The sequence below is a fragment of the Pezoporus wallicus genome, unplaced genomic scaffold, assembly GCF_028554395.1.
Source record: "Pezoporus wallicus isolate ANWC-B61680 ecotype Strahan unplaced genomic scaffold, APGP_CSIRO_Pwel_v1 contig_360, whole genome shotgun sequence".
Taxonomy (NCBI): domain Eukaryota; kingdom Metazoa; phylum Chordata; class Aves; order Psittaciformes; family Psittacidae; genus Pezoporus; species Pezoporus wallicus.
Genome location: NW_026640059.1, coordinates 5,363,607 through 5,388,830, shown reverse-complemented (window position 1 = coordinate 5,388,830; position 25,224 = coordinate 5,363,607). Strand labels below are relative to the sequence as shown.

General features: G+C 37.1%; 2 protein-coding genes across 2 annotated transcripts in view; one reads left to right on the top strand and one right to left on the bottom strand.

The window, feature by feature from the left end:
* The window catches only part of PLS1 (plastin 1), a 44,654-nt gene extending 44,041 nt beyond the window's left edge, over positions 1-613 (bottom strand). The window contains exon 1 of the mRNA XM_057417194.1: positions 516-613. The gene's annotated coding sequence lies outside the window, so the exon portion shown is untranslated. The remainder of the gene's footprint in view (positions 1-515) is intronic.
* Positions 614-1,204: 591 nt separating this feature from the next.
* Positions 1,205-25,224, top strand: part of ATR (ATR serine/threonine kinase) — a 41,586-nt gene continuing 17,566 nt past the window's right edge. The window contains exons 1-27 of the mRNA XM_057417173.1: positions 1,205-1,358; positions 2,256-2,347; positions 3,650-3,793; positions 4,394-5,283; positions 6,271-6,458; positions 7,721-7,915; positions 8,134-8,360; positions 8,851-9,003; positions 9,160-9,358; positions 9,948-10,207; positions 10,607-10,797; positions 10,907-11,007; positions 11,319-11,490; positions 12,168-12,335; positions 13,215-13,409; positions 13,742-13,927; positions 14,392-14,484; positions 15,985-16,115; positions 16,311-16,454; positions 17,624-17,717; positions 18,479-18,604; positions 19,986-20,192; positions 20,397-20,510; positions 21,479-21,594; positions 22,459-22,579; positions 23,495-23,632; positions 24,745-24,952. Coding sequence (XP_057273156.1) covers positions 1,300-1,358; positions 2,256-2,347; positions 3,650-3,793; positions 4,394-5,283; positions 6,271-6,458; positions 7,721-7,915; positions 8,134-8,360; positions 8,851-9,003; positions 9,160-9,358; positions 9,948-10,207; positions 10,607-10,797; positions 10,907-11,007; positions 11,319-11,490; positions 12,168-12,335; positions 13,215-13,409; positions 13,742-13,927; positions 14,392-14,484; positions 15,985-16,115; positions 16,311-16,454; positions 17,624-17,717; positions 18,479-18,604; positions 19,986-20,192; positions 20,397-20,510; positions 21,479-21,594; positions 22,459-22,579; positions 23,495-23,632; positions 24,745-24,952 — 4,912 coding nt within the window. The 5' untranslated portion in view covers positions 1,205-1,299. The remainder of the gene's footprint in view (positions 1,359-2,255; positions 2,348-3,649; positions 3,794-4,393; positions 5,284-6,270; positions 6,459-7,720; positions 7,916-8,133; positions 8,361-8,850; positions 9,004-9,159; positions 9,359-9,947; positions 10,208-10,606; positions 10,798-10,906; positions 11,008-11,318; positions 11,491-12,167; positions 12,336-13,214; positions 13,410-13,741; positions 13,928-14,391; positions 14,485-15,984; positions 16,116-16,310; positions 16,455-17,623; positions 17,718-18,478; positions 18,605-19,985; positions 20,193-20,396; positions 20,511-21,478; positions 21,595-22,458; positions 22,580-23,494; positions 23,633-24,744; positions 24,953-25,224) is intronic.

The following is a 25,224-nucleotide window of genomic DNA, read 5'->3' as shown; positions in this document are numbered from 1 at the left end:
TAGAAAAAAAAAGCTCAAACTCCCCTTTCCTCTCACATACTCACGCTGCTATTTCTACTTACACACAACTCTCTTATTTTACCCTTTCATACTCTGGACTCTTGCAGACTTACTACACAGGTAGGTCCCACACGCGCGTGTCAGCAGCCTACGCTCACCAGCACATCCCAGGACAGCTACTAAAACGTATCTTCCGCACTAGAGTGAGGCAGCACATAACTCTCCGCACGCAGTATAATGTTTAAGTAGCCTTTTCCTGAAGACTTCTGGTACTTTAAGCACTTAAAGGCGCTCACATCCTCAAGAGGACATAAACAGATAGCAACATAGGCCATTCATTACCTACAAGGAGCAGCGTCGAGCCGGTGGGCTCTGAACCTCACCCTCCCGCCAACTAAGCGAGATAGACTAGTCCCTTCCTTCCACCCCACTCCCCCAGGCGCTGTGGAGAGGTAACACCGAGAACCAGCCACCAGCAACCAAAACGATCAATGACTCACTCTATCCACCCCTACCTGCCCAGCCGCCGGCTCCTTCAGTGCCGCGGCACCCTCTGGGACCCGCCGCCACCTGCCACCGGCGGGGCGGGACAAGCGGCTGGGAAGCGCCGGCTGCCAATGGCAGGGCGGGTGGTGGCAGGGGCGGGCAGGGCCCAGGCGGGGTCACTTGGGGTCGTTCTGTGCCGCTGGTGGGATGCGTATAGGATCAGATACAGCCGGATGTTGCTGAGCTTGAGGCTGTGCGCTCCCTCCGGGGTCGCAGGGCGCCGGGGCACCCCGAGAGTGTCGCCATGTCCGGCCCGGGGGAGCAGTGAGCTGTAGCGAGTCCTCTGGCGGGGCCTTCTTATTCCGCACCGAAGTTTCTCCTCGCCACCCCTCAACACGGGGCCGCTCCCCACCCTCTCTTTAAGCAACCGTGAAAACTGCGGCAGTTTTCCCCGCGGCTATGCGCTACGAGTTCCCCGGAGTCGTGGCTAGTGCTGAGGCTGTGGCTCCCGGCTGCCCCTCGGTGGCGCGGCTCGGCGGGGTCTGTTTGGCCGTTGTTGGCTTGCCACCGGTGTGTGCACTGCCCCGCGGAGAAGATCCCTGCCGCGGCAGCGAGGGCTGCATAGGAGCCCGCTAGAAACCGACCGCATAGCCGCCGTGACCGCTCTCTCGTGTGGTGACGAAGCGGTTAAACCTCAGCAACACCGCGGATCCGCGCACCGCCCTCTCGACAACGGAGGAGGTTTGGGTTCCGCCGGACGCCGTCGTGCAGTTCCCGCCTCACCGGCGCGCGGCCTGTTTCAAAGCGGGAGCCATGGCCGAGCAGGGCCTGGAGATGGCCTCCATGATCCCGGCGCTGCGGGAGCTGGCCAGGTAGGGTGGACCCAGCTCCCGCTTCGCAGGGCTTGTGGGGCGGGGGGGGTTCCGCTGTGCTGGGGGAAGCGCCCCCGGCCTCTTCATCAGTGTGTGGCCCAGGGAGATGAGAAAAGTAGGTTCCTTCCTCACGGCTGTGAGAGGACTTCTGAGTCTGCGGTCTTCCCTCATCCTCGTCGCCGTGTTCTCCTGCCACCGGCACGTGTGGTTCCCTCCCTCCCTCACGAGTGATGCTGGTACCTCCTGGTGGGAGAGGCGTGTGGGCCTGCATGGCACCCAGCCTGCTGGTGGTTTCCCTTGTGTTTGCACTGTGGTTTCACTGAGGATTAAAAGAGCTTGACAAATGCCTGGCTCTAAAGTTTTAATGGCAACATCAAGACAAGTGTTGTTTTGTAGTAGGCAGCTAGGTGACTTGGAGATACAATTGCATGTTGAAGGTCTGACGTGACAAGAGCTAGCTGCTATCTTAGTCACGTGAACAGTTGCTATTGACACCTCTTGTCCAGGGTACTGGTAGCTAAGCAGTTGAATAATTTCGGTTAATTCCAAAAGTGAAAGGCGTTCTTAATTCTGTTTCTTTCTGCACCAGAGTTGGGCTGTTGCTCTGTAGTAGTATGCAAGTAAATCTCATAGTCTACCCTCTGGATTTAATATGTATTGAAGATAATTGTGTAACAAAATAAAATTATCTTCATCACTTCATAAAACTTTGTACTTCTGAAGAATAAGGAGGAGGAGGCAATACATTGGTTATTAAAACAAATTTGCATTTATTTTTAAAGACTTCTAGAATAAAAAGTCAGCATTTAACATCTTGTGGTTGAGGTAGGCTTCAGTTATTTAGTAATTTAGTAATTTTAAATGGATAATGTCAATATAATGTACTTTTAATTTTAGTGCTAGTCCAGAAGAATACAATACAGTTGTGCAGAAACCAAGACAAATACTCTGCCAGTTCATTGACAGAATTCTCACAGATGTAGATGTTGGTAAGCATTACATCACTGTCTTTTAATATAATAATCTGCTTTATGGTTTATGTAATTCCTGCCAAAAAAAAGTTACAAGTTTCATTTCAAGAAAGGTTTAGTAGTTGTATGCAATACTACTTATGACTTATCTTTTAATAACTTCCATGATGAAGAATTTGTTATTAAGATGTGAAGTAACTTAAGCCAAAAAAAAAAAAAAGTGGGGATATGTAGCACAGGGTTGTGTGAATATAAGTGCTCACAACACTGAAAATCAGGAGTAATGTGATTGTTCATTGAGTAGTATAGCTTGCGAGTCTTAGAGTCTTTAAGAATTGAAATACTTTGATGTAAACAGCTTTATTTTCAGTTTTACTATTCTAGCAAATTGGTACTCCTTAAATCATGATAAGGTTCCAGTTATTACCAACAACAATTTGGTAATTATAAAATTCATATACTACAAAATTACCATTTGTAGTTATCTGTACATTTGCATAAGGGAGAATCAGAGTAAGAGTAACTGTTTCCCAAATACAATTTTATGTAGCTGTCTTGGTAAGACAGATGTTTTGTCTAGTGAATTGATCAATTTCAGTATCACACAAGTTACTCTATAGATGATGTTTATTAATTCTAGATGATGTTTGTTAATTCTCTTATAGTACTGAAAGGGAAGGCTATAAAAACAAAAAGGCAATCTGCTTTAAATACTGCTTTTGAATGCATAAGTGTTGTATTTTGTCATTACCTTGGAACTTCTCTGATTAATTCCTATCTGAATCTGCGATAGTTTCCTTGTTGTGGTAACTAACCATGTGGAATTTGGAAAATGTGTTTCAGATACCTGCTTCAATGGAGCTGTACAGCAGCATTAGATATGCTTAGTATTTTACCAAACTTTCTGATTGAGTAAGCTGAACTTACGATTTTAAAGTTTGTATTTCTTGGAGATTTGGAACAACTTTAGGGTGGTGTTTTTCTACCAAGATCATAAACCTAGGGAAAATTGATTAAAATTTAATGCTAACTATTTGCTATTCTTCACTTGTCAAACAGTTGGATATAAGCTGAATAATTTATATGCATACAGTTTGGTGTTGCATAGAAGGCTTACAGTATGCGCAACGTCATGCTCATGGATTGATAAGGCACTCTCCTAATGGATAATTATGCAAGTTTGATGCCATACCATAGTATTTTATATTAAAAATGTCTTCTTCCTCTTTAGGTGTGAACAAACTTTATGAAGTTGACTTATTGCAATGCTAATTTAGAAATGTCTTTTTTTTTTTGTTTTTTGGTTTGTTTTTTTTTAAGTTGCTTTGGAACTGATTAAGAAATTAGATTCACAGCCCAGTTCTGTAATGTTGCTTGACTTTATTCAACATATTATGAAATCTTCCCCGCTTATGTTTGTAAATGTGGATGGAAATCAGGAGGAAACTGAAAGCGGTTGCATTGGTGAGTTTGTTGAAAATGTTTATGTTGAAGCTTGATATTTTCAGGACTCAGCTTTTCTGACAGTAGGAACATACAAAAGAACAAAAAACGGGAAAGGGGCAGATTCATAAGTTCCGCGTTACATATTTATAAGTAAGTTAATGTTATGATAGGCTTTTAATATGTGAAATGATTTGCACTTGTGATAATGAAAATTCATCAGGAGAGAGTTTGACCTTATTCATTACCATTGCTTAGTGCAACTACCTGGCTCATGTTGATGAGGTATTCTGTACATGCGATTGTTGACCACAGTTGTTAGGTTTTCTGACAGAGGAAAATGTCTGAAACTATCCAGTATAAAATGTCTGCCAGGGTTTTTATTTAGTTGGTTTTCCCCACCTGCTCTGCATCCCACCCCATTTTCTTCTTTTTCAATAAGATCTGCTGAAGAAATGTCTCAGTGAGGCTCTGTTTACTAGACCTACACTCATTTATCTCAAGGAATTTTCTTTTGCTTTACTTATCAGAAACCTGCTTTCAGAGAGGTCCTTATAATAGGAGGGTTGGGATTTTGTTTTATTCATTTTCTGTTCACTGTTTCTTTTTTTATTGTCCTAGAATTTAGCAACTGGATCATAACAAGGCTTCTCCGAATTGCTGCAACTCCAAACTGTGACATGTTGCACAAGAACATTTGTGATGTCATTTGCTCTTTACTTTTTCTGTTTAAAATGAAAAGTTGCTCCATTTTTGAAGTACTAACAAAAGACTTGCTGCAGCTTTTCCAAGACTTGATCTTCTTGCATGAAAGAGATGCACAGAAACACCTCTGGGGAGATGGACTTGTCTGGCCAGTGACTGTAAAGAGATTTTCAAGCAATGCAAGTGACAATGTGGGATATTTAAGACTGGCGCCATTACAGCTGCTGGGTATGCCCAATGTGGAATGTTTGGAAATTATATTAATGTCTATTCTGACAGATATTGTTGCAGATGTGTTTTTTGTAAGACAAGATACTGTTCTCTGGGGAATAGGCTGCTCCCTGTTGGAGTGTGGCAGTCCAAAGGTTAAAGTTTTGGCAGTGAAGTTCTTAGTAAAATTAATTCACTTAGGAGGACCTCCAGAACAGTTGGCTAGTGTTTTCTTCACAGTCTTTTTTGAAATTCTGCAATCAGCACTTGAAATGGATGCTGACAAATCAGAACTCTTTGGAGAACCACTCTTTCTGTTGGTGAGGACGTTGTTGCCTTTTGAAGCAGATTCTTACAAAAATATTGAACCTGTCTACTTAAATATGTTACTAGAGAAGCTCTGTGCATTGTTTGAAGATAATGTGTTTAGGTGCCTTCAGTCTGAAAAGCTGAAAGCTGCTTTTTGCCATATACTGCAATATTTCCTGGAGTTCGTTCCAACTGGCTATGAATCGGCCTTGCAAGTAAGAAAAGTCCGTGTCAGTACCATATGCAGAATTTTTGTGGGTGTGCTTGGAACTCAGGAAGACCAAGAGGTAGGTTAATTTTTAACATTGTAGTTATCATGTAAACAGATCATGTGCAAAACCCTGCATCTGTGCCAAGAAAAAAATTTAGGAAATACTATTTTTAATTGCAGAATTAGATTGACACTCTTTGTTTCTCAGCTGTTTTGCATATTTGCAGAGGTCAGAATGTCCAACAGGGTTGGATGTACCTGGACCTTGTTTTTCAAGTGTATCAAACTATTGAGAAGCTGTGCAGGCACAAGGGTCTGTCTGTAATCATAGCATAAAATGGGGGTAAGGAACAGAGTATGTTCACATAATGGTAGCTTTGCATTTCCTTTCTGAGCCGCTCTTACTTTCTAACCATATACTTTTAGTCATACTTGTTGGGGACAGAAAGAAATTTTTGAATTAAAACAGTCATAGAATAGTTTGGGCTGGAAGGGACCTTTAAGTATAGTCCAACCCTACTGCAGTGAGCTGGGACGTATTGAACTAGATCAGGTTGCTCAGAGCTCTGTCCAACCTGACCTTGAATATTTCCAGGAACGGGGTCATCTACCACCTCTGGGCAACCTGTTCCAGTGTGTCATCACCATCATAAAAAATTTCTTCCCTTATGTCCGATCTAAATCTACCCTCTTTTATTTAAAAACCCTAATGAAGTGTTAGTAATGAGATGTTGATATGCTGAGTATTCTCGCTATCCTGTACGTCCACATGCATATCATATATGTTGTCTCTTAAGCTTAGTGTGTCTGTCTTGATGGCTTTGTTAGCAAGGTATTATGGAAAGAATAGCCAAATAGCTGAACAAGCTGCATCCTGTCTGGTAGGAATGCAGGAAAATGCATGGCTTATGAGAGTTTAAGTCTTGTAATTAAGATTTTTAAACAGAAAACTTTATGAACTTTGCCATTTTATATTTTAAGTTAGAAACAGTAATATCATGTCTTCAAGAAGTAAGTCACGGAAGTAAGACATCACGATACCTCTGTTGTTTGTCCATCCCAGTATCTGGTCAGTCCACTTTATACAGCACTAAAAACGCAAACAGAAGAAATTTTTCAGGAGCTGCATCAGAACCAACTAGATACTTCTGATACTGATGGGTGGAGCAGCAGCAGTGATGAAGTTCCAGAGAAAAGACGACGACTAAGCCTATCAACAAAACATCCAAAGAAATCATCTACACCAGTCATGTATGACACTTACTCAGTAACTACTTTTATAGTAATTTAGCTAGTGAATAACAAATAACAACTATTTTGAGGTAGTTTCTTCTTCACATCTGCATTGAAAGATCTTCTGGGAAAAGAGTTAAATTATGTTTTGAAGGATCAGAGTCTACAGATTATTTTTAAGCCAACCTTCCACTAATGAGAATGTATTTTTTATGTGTTCACTGCGAATTACTTTAATTTTTAACCACTAAGAACAGCTGAGAGAATACATACATAATTGTGTATGTGGCTGTGCTGGTGCACTGAATATGCTTAATGCAGGTCTAGTTAAGTCAGATTGTTCTCAGATGGACAAAGCCAGTTCTCTCAGCCTCTGCTTGTACTTCAGCTCTCTGATTATCTTGGATAATCACACTCCAGTGTGTTGATCTATTTGTTGTGTCTGGGCACTCAAAAGTGGTTCTGGCATGCTGTACTCCAGGTGTGGGCTCATGGTCGGCATTCAGCCCAGTGTGTAGTTGACATTCTCTGCAACAAGGTCACGCTGTTCTTGTATTCCACTATTCCAGAAGTCCACCAGGTCATTTTCTCTAAAACCACTTGCTAGCCAGTTTAACCTGTTCTGTTGCACAGGGTTTTCTTGAGCCAGTTGCAGGGCTTGTCATATTTCTCTGTTGACCTTCATGAGGTTCTTGCCAGCCTTGATTTCCAGCCAGTTAAGGTCCTCCAATTAAGCTCTCCTATCCACCTGTCTATCCTTCTATCTCCTTCTATCTACCTGTGTCTTTGTAGAAAGAAATGAAGTTAGTGTAGCATGGCTTGCCTTGGTAAATATATTCTGGCTGTTCCCAGTCACCTTCTTCTTCCTCATGTGGCTAGAAATGAGTTCAAGTGAGACTTGTTTTCATAACCTTCCTAGGGTCTGAGATTAGTATGGCAGGCCTATAGTTACTTGGATCCTCCTTTTTGCCTTTCTGGAAATGACTGCCATGTTTGCCTATTTATAGTCATCAGAAACAACCCTGGTCACCATGATCTTCCAAGGAATGTAGAGTTGTATCTTTGTAGCCTTTCAGATAAGTCTGATTTGCATCATACTTTAATTTAGAGTTAGTATCTCATTCTCCCAAAGAGCACATTTAAGCTAAAGCTTTGTTTGGTATTTTCCTAATCCTGTATCCAACATAGATTATCACTGGGTTTGCTATGATAATGTATCTTTTATGTGGGGAAAAAAAAAAAAGAAGTGTTGGAAAATAATTAATATGGTCAAATTACAGACTTAGCCCTGTAAACATGAGATTGAAGAGCACTCTATGGAATGCTGTCATGAAGAAAGCTGCATCCTTAATATTTATCCTCGAGAAAGAAATTCCGACAGCAGATATTCTTCAGACTGTAGAAGGGATTGCTGTAATTCTGCGACTAGCTGCTTTGTGCATAGTTCATTGTTCTCCCCCAACAAATTCTACCAGGTAAATGTACCAAGATGAAACCATGAGACCAATAGTTTCTTGTAACTGTTGTTACGACTTGTGTAGATTACTTTAATGCTGGTATATGTATCAGGACAAGTATTGGATAAGTCCTTTATGTTTTGAAATACATTTTAATAGTAACTTTGCTTACAAGCAATACAACATTAAATGTTTATAGTCTGTTGCACTGATCATATGACTTCTGTTTTTAACAGTGTAGATCATAAAGTAAGTCATCTGTGTAACTCTGACAAATGTAAGAATACTCAGAGCTCCTCAGATTCGGTGATGAATATTCAGTTCACATGGATTTCCTCTGATTTTATCGCAAGAGTAGTGAAAGTCTGCGGAAATCTGTTAGAGGCTGCTATGCAGATTGCTAACCTAGAACAAGTGATTGACAGAATAGTGAAAATCTTTGATGCTTTGCTATATGCACAAGGTGAGAAATCCTTTAAACTACTGTGTCTTTTATTGGATTTGTGAATTAGAAAAGCATTTGACTAAATTGGTCTGTTTGTAGTAGAGGTACTGAAATTCTAGATGTTGTGCTAGAACTCCAATCCCAGTACAAAATTAAATAATAATAAAAACCGTTTATTCCCCATTTAAAAGCTTCCATTGCATTCCCTTTTGAACGTGATTTACTAGTCTTTGTTCTTCTGTTGATCCTGGCCAGAACAAAAGACATCATGGGGATAAGGGATATGTGTAAGAAAGAAACAAACTTTTAGCATTTATTTATAACATTTTAGCCTCATTTATCATTGTATGTGTAAAATGTAGGATATTAACGTGGGAATAGAAAGAATGACTTTTGTTGATAGAAAAAAAAACCAAAACCATTGTGTAGCAAATGAACATAAAATGGGCATCTGTTTTATGAACTATGCAGAGCTGTGAAAGTACCATATTTTTTATTCCTCCTGTAGTGAAAATTCCACTGAGTGATCAGATTCTTGATAATTTATGTGGGTTGCTGTCTCTGCCCTGGATTTACAGCCATCCTGATGATTGTTCTTTTAAACCATCTACTTTTGGGTTTGATCCTCTAGTTTTGAGTCAAAAAACTGCACAGAGTTTCTGTAAGTATGTTAAAGTATGTAAACCCTAATTTTCCTTTAGAACAATCATTCCAGAGAGATATTTTCTTCACCCTCATGTGATTGATGGCATTGTAAGTTAAAATCAAGTAATTATCTGTTTATTTTGATTGTTTTGTTTTGTTTTTTTCTCTTTAGCACCCAAAACTCAGTCACATTGTGTGTTCCTTCTGTCTCTCTTCCCAAGAAGTATTTGGCTGGATTGGAGAAAATCCATTTATCGCTGGGCATTAAAAAGTCCCCATGAAGTAATTCGGGCTACTTGTGTTAAAGGATTCTCTCTCCTGCTTCATCCACCAAGTGTACAGTCCTCCAGTATGATTCCTAAAGCTCTTTTGTATGTATTAATGCTGATTTTGCATCTTCATGTGAGAAGAAAAGCAGAAAAATGAGAAATGTAGTATAAGCATACAAATGTTTATTTCATCCAGAATTTGCTAGATACCAATTTCAGGAATCATAAGCTATCAACAGGATAGGTGTAAGTGATGGTGTCTGTATGGTAGAATCGTGTTTGCTTACCATGTCAGCATACAAGTTACTTCACTACTTGTGAAGATCCCAATTTAAATTAAGGACAGGAAAGGAGGTATCGTGTTAGTTAAATGCATGTGATATTTGTCAATATGTTTCTTAAAACCTTTAAAATTTCTCTGCCTTTTGTATATATGCTTTGGTGTCTTCCGTCATATTGTGTCTTGTCTTCAGTTTCTTTATAACATGCAGGACTCACTGTGCCCAGTGCTACTTCAGATGTTTAATAGAACTTGAAGGTAATCTGATAAGGAAAAATATAATTTAGTGGACAGGTCTTTAAATTGGCCTGATAATACTTTCAGTATAGTTGGAGAATTCAGACAATGTAGAGATACAAATTTCTATGTAAATGATCTATTAAAATGAGTTCATTTTTGTTTCCATTTCAGAAATCTAATTAAAGATGAGTCTGAGCTAGTCAAGGAGGCTTGTGCTGCTATAGTTGGGAAATTGTCTTGCTGTCTTTCTGGTACATTCAGTGTGCAACCTTCCTCAGTAGACTCTGCTATAAAGCAGGTTACTTACGATATTTTATGTAGCAGCCTTTCTGTGAGTTCTGCTCATGGAAAGACTTGTTCCGTGCAAGCCAGTGTTTTCAAGCCATTTCTTAATCTCCTCGAGAACAAAGTATCCAGTTCAGTAAAGCTAGGTACGTAACTTTATTAACATTTTGCACTTCTGCATGTGGTACTAAGTCACTTCTTCTGTACCTTTCTCTATTCCTTTTTTTCTGTGTAGGTGTTTTTTTTTATACCCGTAGTGGTGCTTGAAATGTTCTGTTTCAGTTGATAATCACTGCTAAGGGTTGATGCAGTCATTGATATTATTTTTAAACTACCTTGCCTTAATTTTGGTCTGTGTGCATATATAGAAATGTATAATATTTGATAAAATCTGAATTTTAAATATCTTGTCTGGTTTGACAATACTTACTCTTTTGAAAAAAAAAATACAGGATGCTTTATGGCTTACTTGCATCACTGCTTTGTGAATCAAAAAAAAAAATACTTTTTTTTAAGCATTAAAAAGCCTTTTTCCTGTCTACTAGCATTTATAGAAAACATACCTCATCTTTGTAAGCATCTGGATTTTAACACTGATGAGTCCAGTGTGAAAGTTCTTGTTGGGTCTTTATTAAATCTAATGGAAGATCCAGACAAAGATGTAAGACTGGCTTTCAGTGGCTGCATAAAGAACATACTGGAATCCTTGGACTCTGAAGAAGGATTCATAAAAGAGGTGAATTTTTTTCTTTTTGTTGTTGTTTTTGCTAACTTACTATGGGTTTTATTTCACCAATGTCATGTCCTGAAGTTATTTGTTTTGGTTTGGTGTTTGTGTGTTCCAGCTGTTTGTTTCAAGAATGAAAGAAGCCTATACAAATGCCAAAATATCAAGAAATAATGAGCTTAAAGATACCTTGATTCTCACAACAGGAGATATTGGAAGGTATTTTGTATAGTATCTTCAAAATTGCAAAGTCGTGCCAGTTTGTGATGCAGAGTAACTTTTGTCGAGTGTAAATGTAAGATTAAATTACTTGTTCTAAAGTCAGCTTTTGTTCAGAGTCCTTTTCAGCTGTCCTAAGCTGTTTATTCATATGGAACAACATTCTTCTTCCCCGTCATAGGAAGTACAGATAAGATATGCAAATAAAATAAGTCACTTTGCATTAGGATAGTTGTATATTCTTAAGTAATTTTATTAACGCTGTGATTCTTTTTCCTTATTAATTGTTTTTCTTCTGTTTACTTTGTAAGGGCATCAAGAGGAGATTTGGTACCCTTTGCCCTCTTGCATTTGTTACACTGTTTGTTGTCAAAGTCAGCTTCTGTGGCTGGAGCAGCATACACAGAGATTCGATCCCTGGCAGCCACAAAGTCCGTAAAATTGCAAGCTTTTTTCAGTCAGTACAAGAAACCTATCTGTCAGGTAAAAAGAAGAGTTGGTGGTTTAGAAAGGCATATGTTTAGGTTATTTTTGTCTTTTGAAAATGGTGTTAAAGGTAAAAATTACAGTATTTTACAAAGTGAAATCTTCCAGGACAAGGAAAAGATGATAAAAACCCAAACCCACAAACATTTGGGAAGAAATGGGAAATTTTTGACTTTGTCATGATCTTCTCCCCTCAACAGTGTTGCCTTTTCTTGTTTTTTGTTTCCCCTACTTACTGTCCTTCTGAAATAATGGCACTATATAGTTTATAGTTTCTTTCATTGTGTGGTACCATTGCCAAAAGAGATTGTGATTTAAAATTGGGATTGAAGTCAATGTTTTATGAGCATAATACTGACATGATTGATTTGTTCTTTTCTTATACCCACTACCTAAAAACAGAAGTTCTGTTTGTAAGAAAATTATCAAAAGCAGACTTTTCTAATTTTGAATATTTTTTTAATTCAGTGTCTGAATCCCAGGTTGCAAAATTAAATGCAGGTATTAAGTGGATGATAATCCAGTTCTATTGCAAAGTAATAATCATAGATCTCTCTGCGATAAATGAGTAATAATAACAGATGCATAGAAAGAGGAGCAAAACTCTTGTATTTATTTTTAGGGAGAGCAAGCAAGGGGGAAATAAGACTAAATACAGATTTCCTTTTGCTTAGTTTCTAGTGGAATCACTGCACTCCAGCCAGATGGCAGTATTGAGTGCTCCATGCCCGGGTAACGAGCTACAGAAGCAAACAGCTGCTCACCAGAGGGAAATAGCTCTGGACATGTTATCTGAGATTGCAAGTGTATTTGATTTTCCAGATCTAAATCGCTTTCTTTCAGTAAGTTGGTCACTTATTTTCACTGTTGATTTGTGTGTGTGGTCTCTTGTGGACTTCTCTTTCAGTCGCCAGTTCTGCTGTGATTGTCAGAAGTCTGATGTTTTTACTCTAGTTGCTATTGTTTGTTGTAATACAGTGTATTTTGGGATTGCTGCAACTGGGAACTCAAATACAGAGGAACAATTTTAACAAGGAATTACAGGGATGTCAACAGTGCTAGTTGACATATGATGGACCAATGTCTAAAGTACTCATTGAATATGTATTAACAACTTAGTGCACTTGGAGGGATTCTGTATATGGTACAGTTTTTGTATGGTGCCTGCCTCTTTGTTTCAAATGAAGGAAGCTGTTGTTCTGTGGATAAATCTCTTCTTAATCTGTTTAGAGACCTGTTTTACTTGAAGCAAAAGTAGCTTCATACTCACATTTTGATTGTTGGTAGATGGGAAATGCACAATCATTAGGTAAACTGTTCCAGTTGACTGGTAGGTAGGGGGAGTGTTGTTGTGTGGGGGTGTTGATTTTTTTTTTTTTTTATATTTAGTTTTGGTTTTTAGATTTGTTTGGGAGTTTTGGGGGGCTTGGGGTTGATGTTTTTTTTTGGTTTTGTTTTTTCTTTTATAGAGAATCTGGATAAACACAAAAATGCTATCTCACTTTTTCTTTGCGTATTTTTGAGTATTGATTAGATGGAGCACATCCTTAAGTAATTATTTTTGGTTTATCTGCATTTTCACTGGGTATTTCCATCCTGAAGTTCTTTATGCATGCCTATGGGTGTTTTACTGACACAAATGGAACAAAGCCAAACTCGGGGTTTTTGAGGGGGGTTTTATTTGTTTTTTTTATCATTAAGTGCTGTTCTTAATTTACCAGCGGACCCTGCAAGTTTTGCTTCCCGACCTTGCAGCCAAGGCTAGTCCTGCAGCCTCCACACTTATTCGAACCATAGCAAAACAGCTGAATGTAAACCGAAGAGAGATTTTAATCAACAATTTCAAGTACATCTTCTCTCATTTGGTCTGTTCCTGCTCTAAGGATGAGCTTGAGCGGGCACTTCATTACCTCAAGGTAAATTGATAATTGGTCTGTTACACATGCAGGTTAGGAGCAACAGTTAATGAACAGTAGGCCTTCTGCTTTGTTTAAGTTAAGGTATTGCAAAGCATAGGTTGGGAAGTTGTATATGCAGTTTTGTTCTTCTTGTCATTTATAATCTGTTCTATTGGCTCTGGGGAACTGTTTTAAGATATTTTGTAAACTTAAAAACTCTAAAAACTTGGTTTATCTGACAGCTGATTGGAAGCTTTTTCTTTGGTTTCAGGGATAAATCAGCCAGAGTCCAATGCTAGTTGCATTCTGATGTGACTAAGACTTGGTTTCTGTTTGCTGTTTGATTACAGAATGAGACTGAGATAGAACTGGGCAGCTTGCTAAGACAGGACTACCAGGGGCTGCATAATGAATTATTGCTGCGTATAGGAGAGCACTATCAACAAGTTTTCAATGGTTTGTCAATACTGGCTTCATTTGCATCTCATGATGATCCCTATCAGGGACCTAGAGAAATAACATCAGCTGAACAAATGGTAAGGACATGAAAATAGTCATGTTCAGTTTTCTCCAGTAACTTTTTCTCCAGTCTGAGAGTGAAAACAATTTTAGAATCTCTGAACATCACTTACTTGAGGGAAACAAAGTGAGGCAAAGGTTGGCATTTCATATTGAGTGTTCCTGTAATAGTCTACATAAAAACCCCAAAACAATAAAGCCACCAAACAAACAAACACCATACACCTCCCAGATACTTACAGAATAGAAAATCCCACAGTTTAATAGGGGTGTCTTCTATTAACCCTGCAGTCTCCTAAGGAGCAGTGCATGTATTTGGGATTGTTCTAATTTTTCTTTCAGAATTAGTAGTGCATATTTGCTTTATAATTTCTTAAGTTTAAGATTGTGTTAATAGTAAGATGATTTGGGTTTGGTTTGGTTTGGTTTGTTGTGTGTGGGTTTTTTTACTTTTTTTACTTTTTTTTTCCTACCTCCACAGGCTGATTATCTACAACCTAAATTGCTTGGTATCTTGGCTTTTTTTAACATGCAGTTACTGAGTTCCAGTGTTGGCATTGAGGATAAGAAAATGGTGCGTAAACTTAATTTTGAACATTAAAACAAAGATAAGCAAGAGATATTTTAATATTCCAGACTTAGTTGTGCAAGTGTCATTGAAGTCTTCAAAGATCCTAATGTTCTGGCATGATTCTGGAAAACTGGTCTTAGTGCGTGTAGGACTTCTGTGTAAGCTCGAATGTTTATGATTGGTTTCTTTAATGGTCAGCTAGTGTACATATTTGTCAGACATAGCATATGTAACAAGTCAGTCAGCCAGTAATTATAGAGGAGGAATCCAAGTGTATGATTTTTGTTTGAAAGGAGCAAAGTGGAGGATGAGGAAATATGGGAGAAAACTAAAGCTACTGCAGGAAACAAGATTATAATGGCACCAAAAGGCTAAGCTAAAGAAAATAAGATGCAAATCCAAGAGAAACTGGGCTTTATTGCTGTTGCTTCTCACAGAATAGCTCCCTTCAGCTTTACAGTAGAGAGCATGCAGAGAAATTGGAGCTTATAACTTGAGACAAAGTCTGAAATTTCTGCTCTGCTGAGGCAGTGTTTCTAACCACAAGACTTTTAGCCACCCAACAGATGTCATGCAGGTGACTTCTGTAAGGAAATCAGTGCTAGAATGTATATAACCTTTGCTTTGATGAAATGCATTTTTCCATGGTATTCTTTCAAGCTTTTTGCTTCTTGAATATTCATGTTGAGATGCTCTCATTTTCATTGCTACTTATCTTCACATGTTCTGAATTTTCTTTGTCTAGAATTTCTTCTGCTGCCCTTGCTATTGTTTCTATCTTTTCTTGTTTTGTCTGTTGTTCTTGGTGAGTTTTCCATTCCATGACCTTTCTTGAAGCTCAGGTTTCTTCCTGTGTTACTGATCTGTCATGCTGGATGTTGTACTTCCTGGTTTGGCATAGTGTTACTGTGGCTGAAATATGTCCTTTGTTTCTTGCATCTCAGTATTCCTCTTCTGTCTTTCATCAGTCGTGTTGACAACTAAGCATTACTCATTCCCTGAAGCTTACCAATCACTTCTGTCAGAACTGGTGTTTTGTTGATTTGTTTGTTTGTTTGGGGTTTAGTTTTGTTTTTTTGTTTGTTTGGGGTATTTTTTGTTTGTTATGTTTTTTTGTGTGGTTTTTTTTTTTTTGTAGATGCAAGTTTCTTTGCTTTCTCTATTTCCAAAACCTGCTCTTTTCAGCTTCTAAAACTTTGAGCATATAGTTTTCACGTATTATCACATTTTATAACAGACTTCTATCCCATTAACTGCCTTGGTGTCAGCAGTTTTCCTTCATCAGTCTGCCAGTGGATTGACTTTTGTTATAATACCTTGATTACAGATTTTTTTCATACTCATTTCCTCTAATCCAAAATTCTTTATTGAAGCATCAAACCGAATTTGATGTTTTGTAAGGTATTATTTCTTAAGCTAGAGTAGCCTGGTTTTATTAGAAAATATGGCTTGTGTATGTTTTACTGAGTATTTAATACACTAAAATGACTTTTCTCTGTCTAGGCTTTAAACAGTCTTAGGTCTTTAATGAAGCTCATGGGTCCCAAACACATCAGTTCAGTAAGAGTGAAGATGATGACTACACTGAGAACAGCTCTAAGATACAAGGATGACTTTCCAGAACTGTGTTGCAGGTGAACTGATAATATACCTATGCAGTGACAAACCTGTTATTTCTGTCCTTGAATATACTGTTTTGCTTTGGTTTAGACAATAATCTAAGCCCCAGAGCTGAAATAACTTAAAATGCTTCTTGTGGCTCACCTGAAAAGTCTTTCTGCAGAGAAGTTTTATTGATAATTGTTGCTTTGTTGTCTTTACTTGTTTAGAGCCTGGGATTGTTTTGTCCGAAGTCTGGACCATTCGTATCTTGGGTCTTTGCTTAGTCATGTGATAGTAGTGTTATTGCCCCTTATACATATCCAGCCAAAGGAAACTACAGCGATATTCTACTTTCTCATAGTTGAGAACAGGTACCGTACAAAACATTTTCAGATATATGGGTTAAATCCTGTAATAGAAATGAGGATAACTGTAACTTAAAGTTGTCTGGCACTGAGATGAGAAAACTTGTTTCTCTGAAAACAGTATGTTGTTCTATTAAGTTCCCACACCTCTAAATTGCAATGAGATTTTGGAATTTGACAAGTGATAGCATCATCGGAAAAGATGCTTTTATGTTGTCCTTATAAAAACATTTGACACTATGGAATAGTTACAACCCATTCAGACACTCACCCCTGCCAGGTTTTCTGATTCCATGTCTTTTCTGCTGGTATGGAAAAGTACTTCCCTCTATAGGGCACACTGTCAGAATAACAGTGATTGCTAATACTTGCTCTAAACTAGAGAGACATGTATAGAGTTGGAAGAAGGGAAGAAATGAATTATTTATTTGTTTCCTTCAATAATTAGAACTGTAATTGTGAAGTGCACAGAGTTTAATATTGAGTCAAGTTTCATACATCCTCTTCAAAAGTGGTCACATGAACTGACAGTAAAATGAAAGTCTAATACAAAAGACTTATTTTGTGACTTGACCTTTTTGAAGACCATACTGAGTGTTAATTCTTTGTAATCTTAAAATTATGATTTTTAGGAATGATGATATTTCAATCTTCTGTTGGGTTTTTGTTTTTCTTGCACTGTATCATACTAACAGTATTCAAAATAAAAGGTAACAATATGAATAATACAGCTCTTGTGGAAGCCCATAGCAGAAATATTGAAAGAGATTCCTTCATATTAGGAATGCAGAAAATTCTTTTCTTGGTTGTGTGTTTATTATAAGGAAAATTTGAACTGGAATCACATCAAATGGGATTATTCTCATACTTTTTGGCCAATACTGGTAGAGATGAATGGCAACTTTGAAAGCTTTGGAAATACCTCCCTTTAAAAGAGGAAGTAATTTAAGATATTAGAGCAAAAATATCTATGGCTTAGTTCAGTAACAAGAGAAACAAGTTGTTTAATGCATATACTTAATTAGATAAAAGATATTAATGGATTTTTTTTTTCTGGTTTTGCAGCTTTTGATTCTTTAGTCATTAGATTTCATTGCTTTCTTTTGATGGATTTTTAAGGTTTTCTAGATCCAGCATCATGGTGTTCCTCGCAATACTTTTTTTCTATCTATTAGGGACGCAGTGCGAGACTTCTTACATGAAATATATTTTCTGCCTGACCTTCCAGAACTAAAAGAAATTCAGGTTGTCCTTCAGGAATACAGAAAGGTACAGCTTCTTGTATTGATTTATTTTTAATGCATGAAGTGGTTTCATGGCAAGTGAGGAAAACATGTAAGTTTTATTGTTAGGCTGAAATAGCTATTTATTGGCCTCTACCACAAAACGGAATTTATATATTTCAGGAATACTTGAAAGCAGACTCTGATTATTCTTTATGAGAGAAATATGCTCATGTTTAACATGCTTCCTTCTGTAGCATCTCCTGAACACAGACTTGTCGTCTTTTTGAGACTAAAGAGATGATAAGAATAAAAGCTAGCAGTATTAGTTATGGCAGTGATTTCTTACAAGAAAGCTACTTTTAATTGGATGCCTATTCTTTATTCTCTTCAAAGATAAGAAACTTTGTTCTTAGGACATGGTCCATTTGTTTTGCTTGCCTTCAGAATTGTTAGATAAATAGATATGAAGTAGCAATTTTTTAGTGAGAACAAGGTAACAAAAGTAAAAATAAATTTGTCTTTTTAAATAATGAGGTACCGAAAGCCAAACCATTTTCCTCTGATTTAATAATTTTTACTTACACCATAATATTTACATAAGAGTATAAATACAGCATCTTTCTGAGGAAAATGTTTTAAAAAATAGGCATCAAAGCAGTGTAAATAGATATAGGTGTGAATATAGGCAGAAAGATCATAGAAAAGAAAAAATTCGTATGCATTCTCACTTGTGTTTTTTGAGGTGCTGCTTAACCCTTTTCTTGTTACGCTTCACTTGAACTTCTTATGTCGTGTCTTCTTCAGGAATCCTCTAAAAGCACCGACTTGCAGACAACATTGCAGCTGTCTATGAGAGCTATTCAGCATGAGAATGTGGATGTTCGTATTCATGCGCTTACTAGCCTGAAAGAAACACTATATAGAAATCAGGTATAGAAGGTCTCCTTCAGAGGAATTGAAAATAAACCCAAGTTGCCTCTGGATCGGCAGTCTAGAACTCCTTACCATTACCGGGTGTTTATGTGAACTGTGTTGTTGTCCTCAAATTATTAAGCTAACTTTTTCTTAATATAAGAGGGAGAAGGGGTTCTTTTCACCACGTCTCTGTGTAAGAGGACTTTTTTTCCCCTCCAAATCTGTGTGATGCTGATTCAGCAGTACTAGTGGTATGCTTTTTATCTTTTCTTTTTTTTTCAACTCTGAGGAAAGATATCTAGGAAGTCCATTTCAGCAATCCACTGTGTACTTGTTCTCCGTTAGAACACGTATGGCTTTTGCATCAGGAGACTAATACATTAAAATCCATTGATCATATTCAAATGAACTTTATAGCCACATTCAAGTTGAAGACACTGCTTTTTACAAATCTCTGAGAGTGTTAGTCCAGAGGGGTGTATGTGACCTATTAAAAATATAATAATAAATCTATTTCTTTACTAGATATAAGACTGTGGGACATGCTTCAGTCAGAAATCTAAAGAAATATCCTAGCTACAAGAGCGAACAATTGCTCTCTGTATTCTGGGCCAGTCAGTAATTCTTGGAGCTCAGGCCAGCAAAATCTTGCTGTGTCTTGCTTGGTTAGAAGTCTAGCAAAATATTTGAGGGAAATAAAACTGAACTAGTGCCATGATTTAGGAAACTATTTGCTCTCTTATGTTGGCTGTGGTTTCAGTTAAAAAATAACAAAAGCAAAGGTCTTCACATTATTGATTTTTGTTTTTCTGAATTTGGACTAAATGTGGAACTGGGTTATAAAAACTGGGCCAAAGTGAAAAATTCAAGACATCCATTTAAAATGATTGGCGTTGATTAAAGGCCTGGAAACCCTGGGCTTTGTAGGCTTGAGAGTGAAGAAATGGCCAGCAAATGTGAAATAATAAGGATACAAGTGGCAGCAAAAACGGAATGTATGATAACAGCGGCATGAAAAGAATTTGGAGGAAGTACTGGAACACATGAAGAAAAGGGACAGAAAAAGTAAAAAGGATAATACAGAAAAAAGAGTTTCTTTATAAGACAGGGAGAAAAAATGAAGTTAGTAGTGTGGTGTATGATAATGAAATACAGTATTGATTGTGACAGCATTACTAGTTGAGGCCCAAAACCCTATTTTTTTTAGTTCTTCATAGGGTAACAAGCAATTCAGTGCAATTGGGCTTTAGTTACAAAATGGTGGTATTTGAATCAGTAACCTAAAGTTGGGGATAAATGAAATAGGAAGTAATAGTGAGTTAAAGATGAAAAAATTGAGATTGTTTACGATAAATGTTGTTGTAGAGTAACTCATCTTTATTTTTCAACTTTGTAGGAAAAATTGATCAAGTATGTAACAGACAGTGAAACTGTGGAGCCAGTCATCTCCCAGTTGGTAACTGTACTTCTGATCGGCTGTCAGGATGCAAATTCTCAAGCCCGACTACTTTGTGGAGAATGTTTAGGTGAATTCGGAGCCATAGATCCTGGGAGGCTCGATTTTTCAACAAGTGAAACTCAAGGAAAAGATTTTACATTTGTGGTAAGAAGAGTTACTGTAGTGTTTGCTTAGCATTAAGGGGTGTTTTTAAAGTACTTAAGAGTAGGGAACCTCGTTATTAGGTGCTTTAAAAATCTATACTTACTTTCTCATCTAAACCAGTTTAAAGTCAGTGACTGTTTAGAGAGTAAAGATAAAAAGTACTCTGTTTGTTCTAATAAAACTGGTGTTCTGTTTGTGATTGAGGCTGGTGTGGAGGATCCAAATTTTGCCTATGGATTATTAATGGAACTGACCAGAGCATTCCTAGCTTATGCTGATAATGTTCGTGCTCAGGATTCTGCAGCATATGCAATTCAGGTAAGATAGGTGATTATTATATTCTATTTTTTTTCTTCACAAATTATTTCCTATCACACTGAACTCAAAATTACACAATATAAATGTAAATTTTGGAGTACATGTTTAAGTATTTCAAACTTCATCCTATGCAGCTTTAAACAACAAGGTAAAATGTTATTTGGGATTCTGATTTATTATTTTTTAAATGCCTCAGTACTTACTTAGAATTCTCGGGAGCTGTCAAATAAAGTATTTGTTTGCTTTTGTGTCATGATACTGATGGAGAGATCTGATGTTTCAGACGTAACTAAGAGTCCAGACATAGTGATTCAAGGAGTAATCCTGAGGCTGACTTAAAAATGGTGTGGGTTCCATAGGCAGAAATGAAAAGCAGTAGGTATTCCGCTTACACTTTTACACACAATAGGGTTTCTTCTTACACTTTTAAAAAGGAATTGAAAGGCGAGCTACCCTTATTTTCAGAATCTAGTCTTTTATGCTGGTTTGCCAACTCCGAGCTTATTTGGTGGTTGGGGTTTTTTTTGTTTTCTTTTTGTTTTGTTTCTGGTTTGTTTTGTTTTTTTTTACTTTTCAAGGGGTTTTGTTGTTTAATAGCTATGTGAAAACATCAGGATAATTGATGAGAAAATAAGTGGCTCCATGCAGTCAGTGGAATAATAAGATTTCATTAGCTTATGCACAATAAGCAATCAGACTAACTTCTACTCATGGCTCACTGGTAGATTTACAGAGTACAAGATAATGTGGTCCAAACACAACCTTGAGAGTCTGGAGGATGAGTAGTTAACTGAAATCAGCACTGCATAGTAATAGGGGATTAACAATATTGGATGAATGTTTTGCAGTTATAATTTGATTTAAGCGTTCTGTAATTCTATCTTATTTCTATATATACACCAGTTTTTGTTGCTACTGTGGCCGTGAAATATTTTCAGTGCTTAGTCATGTCAACCATGCCTTTTCAGGAGTTATTGTCTGTCTATGACTGTAGAGAGACAAACACTGATTGCCCAGGCTCCAGACTTTGGAGGAGGTTTCCTGAGCATGTGCAAGAGATCTTGGAGCCTCACTTAAATACACGGTATGTGACAACTTAAGGGATTTGTTTTCATAACAGCTTTCAATACGTTTTTTTTAATTCAGTTTTGTGACTGTTACTCTTCTGTGAAGAGTGATGTATGTATATACAAAATTCAAATCAAGTCTTTCTATGTAAAGCTGAATTAGCACTTCTTGGAATGTAATTCTGTATAAATCAAATATGTAAAATTATCAACTCATACTTTGCCCAGATCTGCCTGTTTGTCCCCAGAGCATCATCTTATACGATGTATTGAAGCTTTTGTTTCTGTTTTCTTTTCTCTGTGGAAATTCTCACTAGGGTTAGAGTTCGCACTCAAATTCATTAGTAATTATTTATTGCTACCCTTTACAGAAGTAGGAGGAGCTCACTGGGTTTCAATTTGACTTGTCATTTGTTGAATTAATGATAAAAATTATGTGAAGAAAATTTCAAGTGGTGTATGCACCTTAATTTTGTATAATGAACAATAATTCCTTTTTATTTCTCATGAAGACAGTCATGCTAATCTGTGATAAATTTTCCATTTTATTCAGCAAACCTCTTGGCGTTTCTTGGCTTTCATAAATGTTCTAATTTTTTCCTGTCAAAAACACAGTACTCAAATATTTATCAAACTACACTGCTTAAAATTGATTTGAACAGTACTTTGAAGTATACTTGAAATCTGGTAACGTTAAATTTTTTGTATTTCATGTTTCATTTTAAAAAGCTCTAGAGTAAAAGATGCTGACTACTGAAAGTGTTTACTTAATTTTGATTTTTTAAATATTCTGTATATGAAACATAATGTGATTCTTAATTAACAGTGTGCTCTTTTAATTATATAAAAAAGTATACTAAATGGATATTTAAATATTACAGGTACAAGAGTTATCAAAAGGCTGTAGATTGGTCTAAGATGAAGAAGCCAATTTACTTAAGCAAATTAGGTGATAATTTTGCAGAATGGTCAGCAACTTGGGCAGGTTATCTTATAACAAAGGTAAGAGAATAAATCTGCTCTCTATATTGCTGTGTACAACACAATTCTTGGACTACATTTTGGTTTCTGAATGGGGGGGGATGGGGGAATGTGCCTATTTACTATAGGCCTGTTAAAGCACATACCTACTTCTTGCATCATCAAGGTAACCATACCTGTTCCCTTCCCAGAGTTACTGCTTCTTGGCTAGGTTTCACAAGTAGTGTCAAAGCCAGAAATCTAGGAAGTTTGCCCTTGTCCTAAGACTGTTACACAGCTGAAGGCACTGACAAATGCTTTTGAAAGGTATATTAAATACTTCTGGAAAACCTTGAATTTACCTTCTCAGACTCTGACAAATTTCTTTGATTTCCCTATAAATTTATTTCCCTATAGCTCCACAATCCCAGCATATAAAAAGTATTTATCTCTTTCTTTCCCCTTTCCAACATGTGACCCTCTGAAAATTTCATTTCTAAATCAACCACTTTAAGAAGTGAATGTAATCACAATAGCTCAGTAGCTGCACTGTCCTCTTTATATTCCAGACAGAGAAGAATTGAATGTCTTTAACTTCCTACTTTTTACAGGCTTTTAGGGGCAGAAGAGAGGCTGAGTGAAGTAGTAGACTCTTAGTCTTTTAGCTTTTTTTTTATGTCCAACGCAGATCTCCAGTGGTGTAGGAAACATGGAAAAGTGGAACATGTAAGCAATGTTTGCTTGTCTTTCTATGGTATCAGCAACTGACACATGTAATAGCAGCTGTCATCTGGCATCCCTGTTGCACCTTTAAGTCTGAATCTTCTGTAGGAGACAAGTATTGTAAAATATTTGATGGAATAAAATTTGTATTTGTCAGCAAAAAGAACTCTAGTAATTACTTGGGCATTTGCACTTCTCTAATGATGCTTTTCCTGGAAATAATATTTTCTGTAGGTGCGACATGATCTTGCCCGAAAAGTTTTTGATTGCTGCAGTATTATGATGAAGAATGATTATAAAGTAACAATTTATCTGCTTCCACACATCCTTGTCTATGTTTTATTGGGCTGCAGTCAAGATGATCAACAAGAGGTGAGATGTGTAAGATCTTGGTAATCTTCTTCCTAAGTATCTGTTCTTCTTAAGAGCGGTTCAACACATAGACCTACCTGAACAAGTTGTGTAAGTGTTGAACTCCTTTTCCTGTATTAATAATAAAAATTTTCTGCCAGAGTTTTAAATATTCTCATACAAGTTTGTGTTGAACTGCTTTTCTGTGGATTTCCATCTATTTCTTTAGTAGGGCCTAGAACAAGAGATTATGCACTTAAATTGTAACTGCGGTAACGTCAAGAGCTGGAGTGGTACAAAGAGAAGAGAGTGTAACATGAGAGGATTAAATTGAACTTCTATAATTCCAAGATTTCGGAACCATAATTTCTTTTCTTTCCCTTGTATATTCTTAAATTTTAAGTGGGAAAACTATTTAGCTACTAGATTTATGCAGTGCAGGATTCAAAGATGTTTTGCAGCAAAGCAGAGATAGGAGAGAAGAGAATCATCCAGTCTGCTTTCCTTTACTTTGCTTTAATGGAAGTTGAAGAGACTGAAAAACTGTAACTTATATTCTATTAATTTGAAATTTCACAGCTAACATAGCTGTATTTAAACACTGTGGGTGTGTAGAGGTGTGTGATATTTTTTCTTGTGTGAACAAGCACATCCACATAAGCATTTGTTATTTATGTTAGCTCATGTCCTGTTGACTAAACTAAACAGGATGCAGGTCTTTCAGTATGTTATTTGCTTAAATATAAGCAAAAAATAGATCTGTGATCTGACAGCCTGTAGATAACTTGACTCTTAACAAACCTTGAAATATTGTATTTGCAGCAGAAGTGCACTAGCATTCATTGCATCTTGGAACCTAAAATTCCAGTAATTGTGATGGTTACTCTGAAACTAAGGGTTTGTTTTTCAAAGGCTTTATCTCCCTGTATGCAGTCTCCTGACAACAACTGTTGCTTGGTTTACAATTTCTTCCTTTTAAGATTGGAACGAAGTTTGCAAATAACATCAAAATTATAAAAAAATAAAATTAAAGCAATCTAGTATTTTAGCCTTGTTTTTGTGTTAGCTGCAGTTTCCTACTATTGTGATCCCCATATGGTGCTTATTCTTATGTCATATTAATGTTTGTGTAGGTGTACATGGAGATTATGGCTGTTCTGAAACATGATGACCAGTCTACCAGGAGACTTGAAGACAGTGCATCTGATCTAAGTCAGCTGAGCACACAGACTGTGTTCTCCATGCTTGATCATCTAACTCAGTGGGCTAGACATAAGTTTCAAATACTTAATGCTGAGAAAAATACTGGCCAGTCTAGGAAAGACAGAAGAGATCTAAAAAGTGAGTGATGCTTATTTTATTTAAATAATGGCATTTACTTTTTTCAACTAAGTATTTAAATTTGCCATTTAGGAATGCAATGTTACTATAACATGTTAGTCTACTTTATGATTTGTTACTATTAGATTGTGATTTCCACCTTCTCCCACTTCAAAACCATTGTTTGAATGCTTATTGTATACAGATTCAAAATAAAAAAAAACAAAATAATAATTTCTTGGTAGTTTCCTAAAGTTTCAATTTAAGGTATTTTATACAGTCTTGCAAGATGT